Raw genomic sequence first — 17,196 nt, forward strand, 5'->3', positions numbered from 1 at the left:
GACGAGGCTTGCCCTGGAGGATGGGGCAGATTCTGGCTTTAAGCAGGAAGAAGAAAGGTCAGGATGGGAAGGCGAGCACCTGGGGTGCTGGAGGAGGAAGCTGAAGCAGGATAAGGAAATATCTGTTAACTAGTGGCCCGGTGCACACAATTCTTGCACATTACAGGGGATTAATTAGAGGAAATAATTTAATATTGCTATTTGCCCTTTCTCTATAATAGAAGTGTCAGAGATGAGAGAAAATTAGTAAAATGTATATGAAAACCTTCCTCCTGTCAGAGTCTGGGGCTCACCACGGGACCCAGAGTCATGTCCCCGCCCACCCACATGCACCTCAAAACCGCATGAGACCCAGACCTGGTCGGGGGGGGGGGGGCCCTATTGGGCTAGATCCAGACCCATTAGCTAGTTCAGTGGTCGGCAAACAGAGGCTCGAGAGTCACATGCGGCTCTTTGTCCGCTTGATGTGGCTGGGCGTTAGAAAGACTCATCCAGGCCGAAAACTGACTTCTGCACATGGGTCGAGAAGTTTTAGTCGCACTGTAGGTGATTTCTTTGATCGTTACCAAAACCCATAGGACTTATTAGTCCACAGAGCCAAATATCAACAGGACAATGATTGAACTTTCTTTGGAGAGCCACATTTTTTAAACTTAAACTTCTTCTAACGCCACTTCTTCAACATAGACTCGCCCAGGCCGAGGTATTTTGTGGAAGAGCCACACTCAAGGTTATGTAACAACAGCCCACACATGGTCTAGGTTTGGGGCCAAGGCATGTGGCTCTCGAGCCACAGTTTGCTGACCACTGAGCTAGTTCATCTGTGGTCCAAAATCCAGGACGGAGGCATGCCCATCGGCTGGAAGCATGTTGCCCTCTGGGCAGCTGTGGAGCGAAGCTGGCCCTCTGCAGCCCCACCGCAGGCCTTTGTTTGCCATTCTTTCCTCAGACTTGGAGGAAGGTGATCCCGTGGCCAGCTGGTCAGCACCGCCACTGCCTTCCCCTGGCTTCTCCTCACACGGGGCTTCTTTCCTGCTGAGATTCAGTGTTGATTTTTTTTCTTTTTCATTAAACTCATTGGGGTAATAAAGAACAAAGTTTCAGGCGTGCAGGGTTATCACTCTACATCTGTGTTGGAAATACCAGCTGTGTGTTGACTGCACAGCTGTTCTCTTCCTGAAGTCAGCCACCAGGGGGCAGCCCACACATGAGTAGGTCTAGGTTTGGGACCAAGGCAGAACCATGACCTGGGGCAGGGGGAGACTGAAGAGGTTTAGAAAGGGCAGCTGCTAGGAGACCGGGAGGACTGCCCTTGCCCTGGAGGTCCCCTGGACTCGGTTTTCAGAGAGGAAGAGGCTAAGGGTGTGGGAGTGTGAGCTTGTTAGGCCCAGCCTCAGGTCCCCCTTCAAGCCCCACTGGGTAGGGTGCGGCATGAGTTCCCCAGACCCAGCATTGGGGGTGCACCTGGAGGTCCCCTGTCAAGCTCTGCCAGGCAGGGGGCGTGGCCTGAGGCCCCCTAGCCCAGCACCAGGATGGCAAGTGCACCTTGAGGTCCCACGTTAGGCCCTGCTGGGCAGGGGCCATGGCCTCAGGTCCCTGGCCTGGCACTGGGGCTAGGGGTGTGGCCTGAGGTCCCCTGTCAAGCACCATGGGGATGAGGGAGAGCGTAGCCTCAGGTCCCTGCTGATTGCTTGTTAAGGCTCCTTATGGGAACTTGGCTTCAGCTGTGGGTGCAGCCATCTTTGTGATGGAGTGATGGTCAATTAGCAAAGTCCCTCTTTATTAGATAGGATCATCCTGCAGTGTTTCCCAAAGTGTTGTACGCGTACCCCCAGGGGTGCGGGAAGAGTTTTGTGGGGGTAGGCGTTGCATCGGAGTTTGGTGGGGATATGCACTGTACCGTGCTTAGCTGCGCCTAATTCTACGTTCTCATGAGTATGAGGGGTAGTCAGCGTGACGAAAATTATAGAAGGGGTACACATATGTCAGAAGTTTGGGAAACACTGGTCAAAGGATTGCATGGTATGTATTCATTGGGGCAAAAGTTTTTGCACTCAGCATAATGTCTTAAGATTCTTGCATATTGTTATGTAACAACAGCTCATTTCCTTGTGTTTATTGTATAAATAGATCGGTTTGTTTCTTCCTTCTGAATAAAGCTGGATGAGCATTCTTGTGTGAGCTTGTGGGCCAGTCCTGCAGGCTAAGGATAATAAAATGCAACATGAGTGCTGGCCCCCCAGCCGTGTGGTTGTATAATAGCCTGTTCCACAGAGATCATGCTCCCCCACGTTCTGGCCAATGTCAGGGGGCACAACACAGCCTCTGGGTCAGACACACCGGCGGGCACTTCCGCACTGCACCTGGAGGCCACCCAAGTGCCAAATCCCCGACATGAAACCACCAACACGGAGCGCTGGAAAGGAAGTGGGCAGGGAAAAGCAGCGGGGGGTGCCTTGGTCGCTCTCGCAGGGAAGGATAGCTTCCCAGGGAAGCAGGGTTTGAGCTGAGCTTTGTGAGGCACGTACGTTGCCTAGTAATCGCAGAGAAGAGAGTTTTGAAGATACAAACAGGGAGGTGTTCCTGGCCCTCCGTGGTGTCTTCCCAATGGAAAACAATTCCAAACACTCTGCGTGCCCTCCGACATCCCAGGGATCGCCCACAGATGCCTGGCTCTTCCCTGTTTCCATGATTCTATTCACCCCGTGGGCGTTGATTCCATGCCCACATGTCCAGATTCTACCTTTGCTGCTTGCACCTATTGTGCTTGTGCATGCCTTTGAAACATGACTGGATTTCCAAAGCAAATTCCCCTATGTGTGGACTACTTTTTCTTAAGCATCCTGTTTATCCTCTGGATAAAACAAGGAGTAGGTAATGCTGAGTACATGGGCTCTGGCACAGTACAGAATTTTAGGCATCACTCCCAATTATCATGGGGTGGGTTGCCAATTACCGCATAGACATTCATGAGAAGAGACCTAAGTTCTACCTCACCTGGGCTGTGGCTCATCTGGCAACATACTGATCACAAGGAGAAGGAGGAGGGAGTCTGCAGGGAGCATGGAAGGAACTGACAGCATCCCCATCAGGGCTGCTCAACTCCGGTCACCTGTGGTGGCAGTGGTGCTGGAGGGAGTCTCACAGTAGGGGTAAACGAATCACATGGAAACGCCAATGCATTTGGCCATTTATTGATGCCACGCAATGGCAGGCTATGATTACAGTCAGGTTTTAAAGATGGCCGCACCCGGCAGGTGCCCCTTGAGGCTTGGGCCTGACAAAGCAGCAGAGATGCAGGGAGGCACACAACCATTCTGGAGGACAAGGATCGGTAGGCTTGTGCTTCCCAACCATGTTTTTTACAAAATTATATAACTTAAAATAATAATAGAAATAGGAATAATACCAGTATTCGAATGAGCAATACAAAACCCAGGAGTAGCGTCAACCATGTTGGCTAAGTGGTAGCACCAGGAAGTTCACGTCATGTGGACTCTCTCAAGAGTGGATCACTGTGCACCGGGTACCAGACACACTGCCCAGCACTTCCCCCAGGTCAGGAGGGAGGAGAGCTGAGACAGGCTTCTCTGGGGTAGGGACGTGTAGCTCTCACTCAGAGTTTACAGGACTTCAGCCAATTGATTGGGAAGTTATGACCTGAAAGAATATAAATCCCTCAGACTGTTTCAGCACCTTGATGAAGGTTACCAAAAACTCACTCAACGTCTGAAAGCATCACCCTGGGATGACTCTGCCAGTTGGATGTCAGGAGAGAAGGTGGAGGTGCCCTCTTATTGAAGAAAACCCATAATGAAGTCTTTCCTACCAACAAGCCGATGGTTGTCTCGCCAAGTTTCACTATTGAGTCTCTTGAAATGTTACTTTCTCATGGTGTTGCAGTATGTCTTGTGTTCGAGAATTAAATTAACCCATCACTTTCCAGAGACGCTCTAACCCTGCCACTGAGAAAGGCAATGGAAACCAGACTGGGTCTGAGGATCTTAATGGATTGGAGCACCAGGCCCGGTGGCGGCCCTCTCTAGTTCACAGGAGACGAGCGTCCAGTGTCTCTTGCCAGACTTATCACTCACTCGTTCAAGTTAGGACGGGAGGAGGACATGGATGAAACAAGCCAGCAGTGCTGCCTCCTGGTGGCCCCTGTGAGCAGCGAAGGAACGGTATGGACGCCATCTGTGTTCTTGCCTTCAGGGTCTCCCTGATAACCGGAGGCCCCTCTCTTGTTGCAAGCACAGGGACCCGTCCAAACCCTGGGGACCCAAAGCGGAGTGACTGTCAAGGCAACAACCATGTCCGATGACTCCAGTAGCAAAGTGGGGTCCAGGTGGACAGCCCCCGTAGGGGAGGTGAATGTCCATGATGCATGATGAGGGGCCATTATCCCACCTTGGAGAAATCGGAGCAAGGCCTCAAGTGGAGCACCTGGCCAGGCCCTGCCCTCTTGGCCACCCGGTCACAAACAACCTTCAGTGGATTGGGAAGACCAGCCCGGTCACGTTTGGTGAGGTCAGTAGGAAGCCAAGCCTGTTCCTGAGTTTTGTTAAGACTGGTCATTTCAAGTCTTTGGTGACATGCGTGACCTTGGGATAGTACAGCACCAGCTTAAGTCAATCTGGTTTACTCAGTTAACCCCTGAGGGCCTACACGACACTTCAGGGACAGTCTTCGCAAATTACCTTATCAGAGAAAAATCACCTTCTCCTCCGCTCACATCCCTAACAGTTTAAGCACCTTCTCTTGAAAACTATTATTTCACCGGGTTGTCACCGGCCAGCGATGCTTGTATTTGAAGACAGAGAATTATGATTTAGGCATCAGTTTCCTGGCTTTAGGTAAACATGTCTACTTGCCTCCTGTCCCTGGTCTGTCTTGAATTTCACCCCAACCCCAGTGCTTTGTGTGCCACAGAAATGTCTCAGAATAATAATACATTGATGGCTTGAAAAGAAAAGCTCACATAACATAAAAATGGTTAAGTTTCTGGTATCCAAGTAATAGAACTGGTATTGGCCAGCAACACCATCACACATTGAACAGATGTATGTGGTCTTGCCCACGTCTACATCTATGTACATGTTCCTGTGAGTTCTGCCACCATCTAGATATTAGCACCATTTTGCATTAGCACCATCTGCTGAACGGATAGATAATTCAAAATACGGGACGCTGTGTTCCATGGGGATGAACTGCACCTGTGTGGGACTGAAGAACACTGCCCATCACATGAAGGCCGCTGTCCTGCCTTCCCTGCCGGGAGCTGACCCTGAGCGCTTCTTCCCCTCGAGGCCCCACCCCCATCCATCCCCCACCCTCTCCCTCTAGGTTCAGTTCATGAAAATGCCTCCCCTTAGAAACCAGGAATTCGCCTTGAATTTGAGACCACGGCCTACTTTGGCTCCTGTTAGGTGGTGGGAATATCCAGGATAAGCCTTCTAACGTTCATTTCGGTTTTTGGACCCCCCAACTGCCTTGTTTCCCTCAAAGAAAAAGATCCTCCAAACCAAGCTCTGGGAAGCAGATCATCTTTACCTCACTTTTGAGGTTTTTTGTTTTTTTTCCTAGACTAGAAATCTGTATTTAATACAACACACCTGATTCTTGGAGGTATTTAACCTGGAGCTCCATTTTCCCACCTGGAATGGGGGAGGGGCGGCCATGGACCAGGCTGAGCCAGGCTGGAGCAGTTGTTGTGTGTGAACCCAGCAATAAAAGGATGTTCCACCGGAGCTGATGGCTCAGGCAAGGGATGTGCCACCAGAGGGGGCGTCAGACAGCAAGACCCATTTGCTCATCGCCAAGGGAAGGAAATTCCCCAGGCAAGTGGGAAGAATAAAGGCCCACGATCCCTCTCTTAATGGCTGACCCCGGGACAATGCTGTGGGCGGGGTGCCAAACCCCACGCAGTGGAAAATCCACGTATAACTTTTGAGTCCCCTGAATGTAATTCCCCCCTTGCATCCAAGGAGTAAGCCAGGGCCCAGCCCCAACTCCTTGCCACACAGACACCAAAATTCATGGATGCTCAAGTCCCCTACATCAAATGGCAGAGCTCAGTGCATGCAGTCTGCCCTCCACACCCAGACTCCCACTGCACATGGAAACAGCAAAGGTCTTAACTGGAAAAAATAAAAAAATAAAAAAATCCATGTATAAGTGGACCCACGCAGCCCAAGGCCATGCTGTGCAAAGGTCAGCTGTACTAGCACACAATTAACTTCTGTTCATTTGCTTTTTAAGCGTTTCACAGAAATTACCCTCCACTCAGAGGCACACAACTGCTCCAGCCTGGAGTTCTGGGGAGCCAAGTGCCATAGCATCACTAACCCTCCGGGCCCTGCCTGCTCCCTCTTACTCTCGTGCCTCTGGGTGGGCGTGGGGGTCTGCACACTCGGATCGGGGGGTCTCAGGGGTGAGGGACTGACCGAGGCTGGAGGGGCGCTTTCTCCTCCTCCCTACCTGAATGCTGGGTGAAGAAAGGGACGCTCTGCCTGATGAACTCAGGGAATGTCCCTGAAAGCTCTCCCATGATGCCATAAAGCTCTCCCATGATGCCATAAACAGCAGCTGCCCCCGCAGAAAGGGGTGGCGGTGGCAAGATGATTCTACCAAGGCCCATTGACAAGACCCTTTGTTCCCTGGATCAGTGTGGCTCTGTTTCCTGGTCCCGTGAGGTAGTCTGGGAAAAAACTGGCCTCTCGGCTTTCCTCTTTGAGGGATGACAAAGAGACATCGTTTCACAGACCTGCCTAACCTGGCACCTGTCCCAGGAGCTGAGCCGGGAGTGGCCTCATTCTCCGGGTGTCTCCCTGCCGAGCAGGGGAGCAGCCGTGCTTGGGGCCCACCCCTCCTGCGAGGGGCACTGTGTGACGAGGGGGATGCAGAGGATTTGGTTTTGTTATGACGCAAAGTTGGACGTGAAGTGCAGAGTAACGCCTCCTGGGCGGTTCCCGGGGTAGCAGGGGCAGTCAGCAGGCTGGGCGGCTGTGGTGGTGGCTCCCTCCTGGACTCAGGGCGCTTTGGGGTTCTGGAGCAGCCGTGGCTTCCGTGGCCGTGGGGCGTGGGCCCCCTGGGCCCGGGCGCAGGAGACGCAGCACTGAGCCCGCACGGTGGGCACCGAACACTTCCTCATGGTCCTCAGCGTCTGGCAGAAACCGGCCGATAGGTTGTCCTTGGTGCACTGCACATCTGCGGGAGCGGGAGGAGAACATTCAGGAAGTGCCACAATTATCCTTTGTGAGTGAGTGAGCCAACTGCCATTCATTCATAGGGAGGACATTATGCGTCTACCAGGAAATGTTCCCTAACAATCTATAACAATAAAAGGTAATATGCTAATTAGACCGGAAATCATTCCGGATGCCCTTTCTGATGAAGCTGGGGCTGGAGGGAAGCCAGCCGGGGTCCAGGATGCCTGCCGGGCCAGAGGAGGGAGGCAGGCTGGGTCCTGGGTGCCTGCTGGCAGCTGGAGGAAGAGGGAAGCAGCCCGGGTCCTGGGTGCCCAGAGGGAAGCTGGTGCCAGCAGCTGGGGGAAGGAGGGCCTACTCTTGCCCGAATTTTTGTGCATCAAACCTCTAGTTCATCATAATAGTGGACATGCACCGAACACTGGTTATGTGTCAGGCGCTGTGTGAGGTATCTGTGTTAAATGGAATCATCAGTTGTAAGCCTTCACCTGTAGCTTGTGAAACACTCCTACCCTTGCCGGGCTACCAGGGGGTGGTGAGTACTAGTAAATAGTTCCCTGCTTACACACTTTGGGGTCAGCTCTCTGACTTGCTTGGGCAATGGGACGCCATGCTCTCTGAGCATCGCTGAGTGAGTCATGCGGTCCCTGCCCTTCAGAACCACACACGGAGATACACATAATCCCATGACACGTGTGTAATTCCTCACCTGCGTTCTAACCCTTGTTCCCTTCTAACTAGCTCTGGGCAAGAAGCTCCTTAATATGGCGCACGTGTGTGTGTGTGTGTGTGTGTGTGTGTGTGTGTGTGTGTGAGTCTGCTTTCCTCAGACACAAAGCAGTGGTTTAGACGAGATTTCTCAGGAGCTACCACCACACACACCTTGGGTGAGACGCAGACTGCCTGGCCACCAGACTCAGTCTGCAAAGAATTAATTAAGGTCCAAGTCACAGCTTGCGCTTCTATAAAGTGAAATTGTTTCAACATTGTTAAGTGCCTCTCTGAGCTCCGGGCGTCTGTCTTTCTCCTTCACAGAAAAGACTTGAATAGTCCCGGAGAAAAGCTTCTTCACACACAGGCTTCTGTCCTTTGTGAACAGAACTGTAGGTAGAGCAGGAATTGGAAATACCCTTGTTACTCTAAACCTGTGACAATATTTTTGCCTCTCACTGCTTCCCCACCTTGAGGTCATAAAGGCAAAATATTCTTTTTATCTTTTCAGGACACATAATTCCCTCGACAATGCCTTGCTTTTTGTTTGTTTATTTTTTGTGGAGAAATCAACGACTTCTGTCATCTCTCAAATTCCATTTGTGAGCAGATTTTAAGTGCCCTTGATGACAGGTAACATGCAATGCTCCTGGAACCACACACCTCTCTCTTGCTCACTCTTTCCTTCTTCAGGCCTCTTCTTACACCGTCATGGCACCCCGTCTCTCCTAAAACCCACAGTTACTTTGGTGCAGCCCAGATACATGCAAAGGGTTTTCATAGTCCCTATGACAGAAATGGCCGTTTTGATTTAGATTTGAAGTCATTAACAGGTTAGATGGCACTCAAGAAGTGCAAAGGTCTGGAGGAGGACAAACTTGACATAAACTCACGCCCGATCTTACAAGATGGACACAGCGGGTATATTTACTTGATGGCTGGATGGCTGACAAGGATATAGGCATTGAATGACTTATTTTCAAAGCATTTTAGAGGGCACAACAGACAGGGTGGGTGGGTGGCTTTTCCATTGAGAAATTTCTTACAGCTGCTCTTTCATATTGTTCTCCATGCGTAAGCGTGGCTCTGCCTTCAAGAAGAGCTAATAATTAACTCTGTGCCCTGATAATTGTTGGCGAGTGGAATTCATTGTTATTTCCACCCATTGCCAGCCAACTGTTAGTTACCATCTCTTCAGTGTTTGAATTCAAGGTTAAATACCAGGGATGCATGTAACCCAGTTTTGATTATTGCAGATTATATTATTCAGCAATAAGACAGTTAAATAGAATCTAACATATAATTTTAAAATAACTGATAATACTTGGCATGTTCAACCAAGACTGTGTTGCTTCTTCAATTAGATAAAATCAAAACAACATAGAAGGATTCTGTTGCCTCCATATCTTATTTTTAAATTAAGCTTATTGGGGTGATTTTGGTTAATAACAAGATCATATAATTTCAGGTGTGTAGCTTTATAATATGACATCTGTGTACTCTGTTGTGTGCCCAACACCCAAAGTCATCTTTTTATCACCATATATATCTTCCCCCACAGCCCTTCACCTCTGATAATATCATTCTGTTGTCTGTATATATGAGCTTTCTCTTTTTTTGTTTGCTGATTTGTTGCTTTTTAAAATACCCTACATATGAGTGAAATAATTCAGGTCTTGTCATTTTCAATCTGACTTATTTCACTTAGCATAGTACTCTCAGTATCCATCCATGTTGTGAAAAATGGAAATATTTCATCATTTTATGGCTGAGTTCCACTCCATTATACACATACACCACATTATTAACATTTTTAAAAATCCATTCATCTGTCAAAAGATACTAAGGTTGTTTGTTCCATGGCTTGGCTATTGTAAATAATGCTGCAACAAACATAAGGGTAACCTGTATCTCTACAATTTGTTTTTCTGGTGGATAACCAGAAGAGGATTGCTGGGTCATATGGGAGCTCTGTTCTTAATTTTTTTTGAGAAACCTCCATCCACTTTTCCACAGTGGCTGTACCAATTTACCCTCCCACCAGTTGCGTACGAGAGTTCCATTTTCTCCACATCCTTTCCAACATGTATTTCTTGTCCTTTTGATAAAAGCCATTCTAACCAATATGAAGTAGTATCTCATTGTAGCTTTGATGTTCATTTCCCACATAGCCGGTGATGTTTAGCATCTTCTTATGTATCAGTTGACCGTCGGTGTGTCTTCCTTGGATAAGTGTCTATTCAGGTCCTCTGCCCCTTTTAAAACCAGATGGCTTGTTTCTGTGGTTGCTGAGCTGTATGAGCTCTTTATGAATTTTGGATATGTTAATCTAGCCCGGTGGTCTTAGTTCTGCAGGAATAGACCCTGAGGTGTAAGTTTGTGTCCAGGGGCTCATTAAGATGGCGCTCCCGGGGAAGACCATTACTGGAGCGCATGGGAGGAAGACAGAAAGGGAGGAAGCACAGCCAGCTGCCATCTCCGGCGCAGTCCTCACTGCAGCCGGGTCCCACGGGGCAGCTCCAGGGTGCAAGTTCTGTCTCAGCCCAGCTCCTGAGGCCAGTGAGCTGGCCTGTCACACCCCACACTCTTCAGCCATTGGCCAATGGCGCCTCAGGGGCAGTGAGTTTTCAGGCACTGGAGGCTTTCCAGGTGGAGAGACAAAGCTGCTGGAATGTGTGACAGACAACTGAGACAGAGCGTGCCTCCTGCAGCTAGCTCCCCCAGGGGACCAGGCTGAAGCGAGGACTGTCCTGGAGATGGCAGCCTGGTTGAACTTCCTTTCTGTCTTGCTTCCCATGCTCACCGAATGGTCCTTCCCAAGAGTGTTTTCTTAATGCATCCCTTGCACACAAATCTGCGTCTCAGGGTCTGTCCCTGTGGGGCCTAAGGCAGTGAGCCTGGGTGACAGAGGGCCATTCGGTATTCTGAGAAGGCGGGAGCATCTCTGAAAAACCCCTGAAGGAGGAGAAGTGTTTCTCATCCACGTGGACGGCAGTGTGGATGTGCTTTAGGCACAGGGGTGAGGCAATCCCCAAGGACTGAGAGTCACTCCTCACCGAGTCAGACTGCTTCCTCCCAGAGATGCGGCTGGCCTTTCCGCATGAAGTTCCCGGCTCAGGGGAGGGACTACGACGACCCAGGAATGAAGTCATGCAGGACAACTTCCCTGTGAAAAGCCTCCCCCTGAGCACCGCCCCCCACTCACCAGCACTCTTCCTGCAGGCCTGCGGGTTGCACTCCTGGCGTTCGGGAGGTCTGGGTTCATGGTCACACTGGCATTGGTCTTGACCTTCAGTGCCATTGTCCTCTGAGGAGACACAGTGGACAGTCCTCTTCTGAAAGCCACCCCCACAGGGAGCCGTGCACTGAAAGAGGGGGGGCACGTGGAAAATCAGAATTCTCCCCAGACCTACCAGGGGAACTCGGCAGAATGCCGCCAAGCCACCGTGGTCAATTAGAAAGTCTCAGGAACCGTTGTGGAGTCACTGAGTCATTAGTCAAAGGCACTGATAATGTGGGATGTGAGCTTAGGGAGAGTCTATATTACAGACTGTGTGGACTGCAATTGGATTAATTTACTATTCGCTTCTCAGTAGAATGTGTACAGAGGTTGAATTATGTATAAAATAGAAAAAAAGATGTCTATTTGGGCCCTGGTTTCTTGGCAACCCAGTTTCTTTGAACTAGCTTTGATCTGGGGCTGGAAATCCGATGTGAGGAAAGGGCACAGAGCTACAAAGAAAGCTGAGAGCAGGATAAAAAGAGAGGTGGGAGAGGAAAGCCACAGTGCGATGGAGGAAGAATGTGGAATGGACCCAGCTGGACCACGTGTGGCCCCAAGCCATTCTAACAGGTAAGGCTCCATGGGAAGGGCATGGTGTGGCCAGCGCAGGCAGAGGGAGGTTTGCTGGTCTGTAGAAGCAGTTTAGACAAGATGATTCCTGGGCATGTCAGAAAATGTGTCTGAATTTATCATATATTTGCTTTTAAAATTCTAGGTATACCAATCCGAAAAACTTGAAAATAAAACCGATAGTCTTACTTATACAAGAAAACAACTTTGAATAAATCTTTCCCTCCTTTCCAGTTTAATTCTTTTCCTTGTCTCTCCAGCCAACTGGCTGCCACCTGGCAAGCGGATCGGCAGAGGATGAGACACCTGGAGCTCGTTAGGCTAAGCCGCAACCTCGACGGCTCATGTGATTCCCATTCGCTCTAAGAAAAGCCAGAGGATCAGAGACGGCCAGGCCCAAAGTGCCTTTCCTTAGGCTCTGAGCCGCTGGGATAATTTGGTATTTGATCTACATCTTTTGAAAGTCTTCCATCTTTTTCTCTTCTGAACTCAGGACAGAAAACACTGAGCCCCATATCAGCTCTGGGTCAACCTTAGGAGACTTAGAGACTAATGGATAGCAGAAAGATGCTACCACTAAAACATACAGAAACACAGTGTAGGTCAGTGGGCACACTGAACATTTACAACGAATGAATATATGTTCTTTTGAAATCAAAAGAAAACAAATTGCCTTTTTTTAGACTAAAGATGCGAAGAGAACACCACTGATTCTTACCAGGTCCCAGTTCCCGGCGGCCCAGTGACAACAGGGGTGCTGGTTGCAGGGGGCAGCAGACGCCGGCCGATCTGCCCAATCACAGAGGCCTCTCGGACAAGCCACGTGTCTCTCCTGCACTCCGCCCCCACAGGACCTGGAACACTAGCACACCACAGGGACAGGTTAGGTGAAAGTCACACGGCTACGTCTGCAGTGAGAAGGGAAGAACTTCCTGTGATCATTTTTGTCGTGTGCACTGTTACTGAGAATATCAGTGTCTGTGCTGGAATCTGAGCATCTGAGAATATTGTATCTGTACGAGGTCCTGACGACCACCCAGTCCCTTCAAACAACAGCGGGGCAACAAAATGAGAGAGAAGGAAGGCACAAAGGAAACTCTGAGGAGAGAAAAGCAGAAGATGCCAAATAGCCCCATGTCAAATATGTCAGACAGAAGGCATTTTGGTTAGAAATCGCAATGAGTCATTCCAGAATGGATCTTGTTGTCTGAGCTTTGCCTTCTGGCCCCGGTGTCTATAAATGGCAATGTAAAATGTAGGCATTTTCATTATGATTAGCTGTGAGCAGGCACATTTGCAATACAAGTTTGTTCGTTTCCTGTTAAAATGGGATTCAGTCTTCTTTTCCGTCCTCAGAAAGCTGTGAATTAAATTTGTGTCTATTCTGAATAGAGAAGTTAGTCAGTTTGCTCAGGGTTCTGATGCACTGGCTATACTGCTCACAAAATAAATCTGAAATGACAAGTTCGGTTACTGAAGGGATACAACTCTAAAATGTGTCAGCTGTGTGCTCATAATTTTACAAGACTTATTGTCTCCTCTGCCTAACATTTTTGGGAGGGAATTAAATAATTCACCAAGAACCTTTAAAAAGCACTGTGAGTACCTTGAAGATATCCTAATTATGATGTAACAACAACAACGAAACAATCATGGGTGTCAGCATCTTGCCCATATCATGTCAGGCACTATGTGTGTGGCGGTACCACGGAAAATGCAAATGATATACAATTAGCCCTTTCTGCTCAATAAAAGAAACAACCTATTGCTTCCACAATGTTCCAACTTTGAGAGTCAACATGGACTTCCCCCCATTTATTCACTCCATTTTTAGCTCCTTGAGGAGCGGAGAGTAACCCCACATTTGTGATCCTTATGTGTACCTACACGTGTGCATAGAGATTCAGGACCACCTGAACTGGGCATTTAACGGAGAGGTGGTAGTCTAAAACATACCGTGTGTGGAAAGGGTCTGTCCATCACCCCCAGCCTCACGCACAAGCCCGGAGAGGCATGGAGGCACATCACAAGGGTCCATATGCACTTCCCCTCAGGGACTCACACCCCCTGTATACCCACTGGGACACTAGGTTCTAATAAAGACACTGATGTGTCACCGTGGAAACCACACAACACAGTTCACGCTGAGGACCCCATGGGCCTCCCCACACAGCGTTGGGTCCCTGAATGGCAGCCAGTCATTGGCACGTGACGCTCGCGGACACAGACAGTCACGTTGGTTGGGCCGTGTGGGTGGGGCACGAGGGGCTGTACCTGGCTCCAGGGCTCCACCTGCCACTCCTCACAGGGCTCCGTGTTGCAGCTCATGCTCCGCGGGGGCGGGACGCCGGCCAGGAACTGGCAGTGGAACGGCCTCAGGCTGCGGTGCTCCCTGTCCACGCACTGAGTCTCCCGGATCTGGAAGCCCCCGCTGCAGTTCCTGGAGCACTGTGTGGAGAGAGGAGTGCCAGGCCCTCAGTGCCCGGGCCCAGGAGGGGTCACAGCAATGGACGGTCCAGGCTGCAGTCACCAGATGGTTAGTTCTAGCTCAGGACGCCCTGGGAGGGATCATCCACGTTACAGATAGGACATCCGAGGGTCAGGGTGTTTCTGTGACCTGCCCAAAGCTCCTGATGGGAGAGTGAAGAACTGGACTTCAGAGGGGACCGGGGCAGGGGAGACAGAGGCAGACCCTTGTGCTTCCCAGCCTTTCTCTGCCTGGTTCTGTGGATGGACAATATGGGTGAACAATACGTCCCATGGTCCTTATGTCCTGAGTGTCCTCCTTCCATCCTTTGGATTGCCCACCAGCCATTGATCTTCCTTGAGCTCTGGGTTTCAATGTCACCCCTCAGAGAGGCCTTCCATGAACAGACCCCTCCAGTTTGATCACAGGGACAGGAGCGATGGAACGACTTTCATTTATCGTGTCCATCCTTCCTAGTAGACTCCCTGCCATGAAGCTGGAGCCCTTCTCTCCTGGTCACCACTGTGTCCTGAGCACCTGGCACGGTGCCAGGCACAGCAGAGATGCCCCCACCAAACCTTATGAATGAACAGATGAATTCCAAGCAGAGGGCAACCAGGGAGGGCTCTCCGGGGGCCAGAGAGATCCGTGGTTCCCACAGGGAGGAGCACATCCTGCCTTGTCCTCTTCCTCCTTTCATCCCTCATCCCATTGCATTCGTGGCCGAGAGAATGCAAGCGTGTCTGTAGCTGCCAGGTATGTTTTCACGTGGCCCCCTCTCTGCTTGGTACAAAAGCACGCTCTCTTTCTGGCCATGACAGGATAATCATAATTGTAGGCTCTTGTAGATGGAAAAGAAAAAGCTCTCAGAACTTTTCAATCAAGGTAGATCCCAAATACCACCCCTTCCTTCTGCACCCGGCACTCTGGGCTACAGCAGGGGGAGATGCGGGGGCCCGTGCGAGGGGGCAGATGGATGCTCCAGTGCTCCCATAAACCAACTGTTTAGCTTCTCAGAAATTAGCAACACTTGAAGACAGCCCCCAAATCAACTAAAGACTTCGTTTCCCTGCTGTAAGCAGCTGCCAACTTACAGTCAGCCAGAGGACATGGAAGCGAGCTAATCATTTCCACACAAAGCGGCCATTTTCCCGACAAGCAGACTTCTGGGAGAGAGCACGTGGTTAGAATAAGAAGGCCCGTTACTAGGAAAAGGAGTTTCACAGACACATGTGTAAGAAATACTTCCCTAGGCTCCATCCGATGCTATCCTCTGACATTCCTACACTGAATTTTCAGAACAGCCTTCCCCTTTGGTGACAGAGGGAAGTCCCACTCAGTGACACGTGGAGTTTGTTAATGTGCTGAACGGAGTCATTAGGGAGGACACTCACTGAAGCTGTGACTTTTCTGCTCCATTTAAAAAAAATATATATATATATATATATATATATATATATATATTATTGATTTTTTTCTTTTTTTTTTTTTTTTTTTTAGAGGAAGGAGAGGGACAGAGAATTAGAAACATTGATGAGAGAGAAACATTGATCAGCTGCCTCCTGCACACCCCCTACTGGAGATGTGCCTGCAACCAAGGTACATGCCCTTGACCAGAATCAAACCTGGGACCCTTGAGTCCGCAGGCTGACACTCTATCCACTGAGCTAAACCGGTTAGGGCTGTTCCATTTTCTAGAGTCCTCGGATTCTGCCAGCGCGAGGGGTGGGTCAGGCTATCCCATCACTCCACTCCTGACGCTGTTTCACCTCTGGGTGTGAGGGCCAGTTCTCACATTCCTTTCCTTATTGCCCTGCAGGAGGGTCGTTTGTGTTCCTGCTCTCCTAACCCGTGGACCAGCTTGAGGATGGGAGCCAGACTGGGGAGACTAGACACACCAGTGGAGGCCCTGCTGTGACCAAACAGGCCTCACGCTCCACAGCTTGCTCACCTGGCAGAGTCTGCAAGGCAAATGCCCTCATACAGGAGCCACAGGCAGAGATCAAATGAAATTGCAGTGGCTTCTCTCTTGCATTGTTTTTTAATTTATGAAACGCACACAGGCGTTCCGATGTGGAAATTAACAAACAGGCTCAGGAGGGCCGTGGGTTCATCCCGTCTCTGAGCCTCTGCTTCTGCATGGTATCAGAGGGATAAGCTGGGTGATTAAATACCCTGACATTCTGGAGGGTGTAAGTGTGGGGCCACTAGGTCTGTCCTCTGTTTTTATTCAGAATACTTCCTTGTTCCTCCAGTCGCATGCCAAATGCTAAACCAGGAAACAGAAAAATTCTTTTCGGCTCCTTTCCTTATGCTACACAGATTCCTAAGACCCTCAGGATCAAATAACGCATTCCACACATTCTAAGTTGAACTGCATCAACATTCGCCCTCCATCTGTTCCCTCTCCCCCACCCCACCTCCCTTCCTCCAAGTACTGGGCCCTGTCATGTCCAGGCTCTGAATCCCAATCTGGCAGCAGGGGACAGTGACTCCAACGAGTAGAAGTGATAAAGGCTTATGTGTAGGTCGTCCATGATCTAGTGAGGGCCCAAAGGAGGGGGCCATGTCCGAGGAGGTCAGGAAAGGCTGGGACAGAGGGGCCAAGGCTGGGGCTGAGTCATGTAAGATGAGCAGATGCTGCCGCGGCTGGCAAATCAGGATGGGAGACATGCGAGGTGTAGGGATGGCACAGGCAGAGGCGCAGTTTGTTCGGAATGGGTCAGAATGCTAGAGCAGGGGGGAAGTGGGCAGCGGGAGAGGCCTCCAGTCTGGACATCAGTCCTCCACTCCAGCATCTGGCTTCCTGCTTCCTGTGGCTGCCATTGCTCTGATTTAACTGCCGCTCCTCTTTAGGGATCCCTCCCCCTCTTCCTAAAGATCAGAGCCGCCCTCTGGAAAGGCCGGGAGAGCAGTACATGACATTCCACAGTCCGTCTGCAGCTCAGGCTCCAGGGAGC

General features: G+C 50.1%; 1 protein-coding gene across 2 annotated transcripts in view; it reads right to left on the minus strand.

Annotated features, from left to right (window-relative positions):
- Window positions 1-3,178: 3,178 nt before the first annotated feature.
- The window catches only part of ADAMTS12 (ADAM metallopeptidase with thrombospondin type 1 motif 12), a 147,075-nt gene continuing 133,057 nt past the window's right edge, over window positions 3,179-17,196 (minus strand). The window contains exons 21-24 of one of the 2 annotated variants that reach the window (XM_084881887.1): window positions 14,044-14,217; window positions 12,488-12,631; window positions 11,122-11,281; window positions 3,179-7,206 (exon numbers count right to left, since the gene is read on the minus strand). In XM_084881887.1, coding sequence (XP_084738013.1) covers window positions 7,028-7,206; window positions 11,122-11,281; window positions 12,488-12,631; window positions 14,044-14,217 — 657 coding nt within the window. In that variant the 3' untranslated portion in view covers window positions 3,179-7,027. The remainder of the gene's footprint in view (window positions 7,207-11,121; window positions 11,282-12,487; window positions 12,632-14,043; window positions 14,218-17,196) is intronic. The other variant, XM_084881888.1, reaches the window with a different exon arrangement.

This window comes from Pipistrellus hanaki (genome assembly GCF_964339955.1).
Source record: "Pipistrellus hanaki genome assembly, chromosome: 4".
NCBI lineage: Eukaryota > Metazoa > Chordata > Mammalia > Chiroptera > Vespertilionidae > Pipistrellus > Pipistrellus hanaki.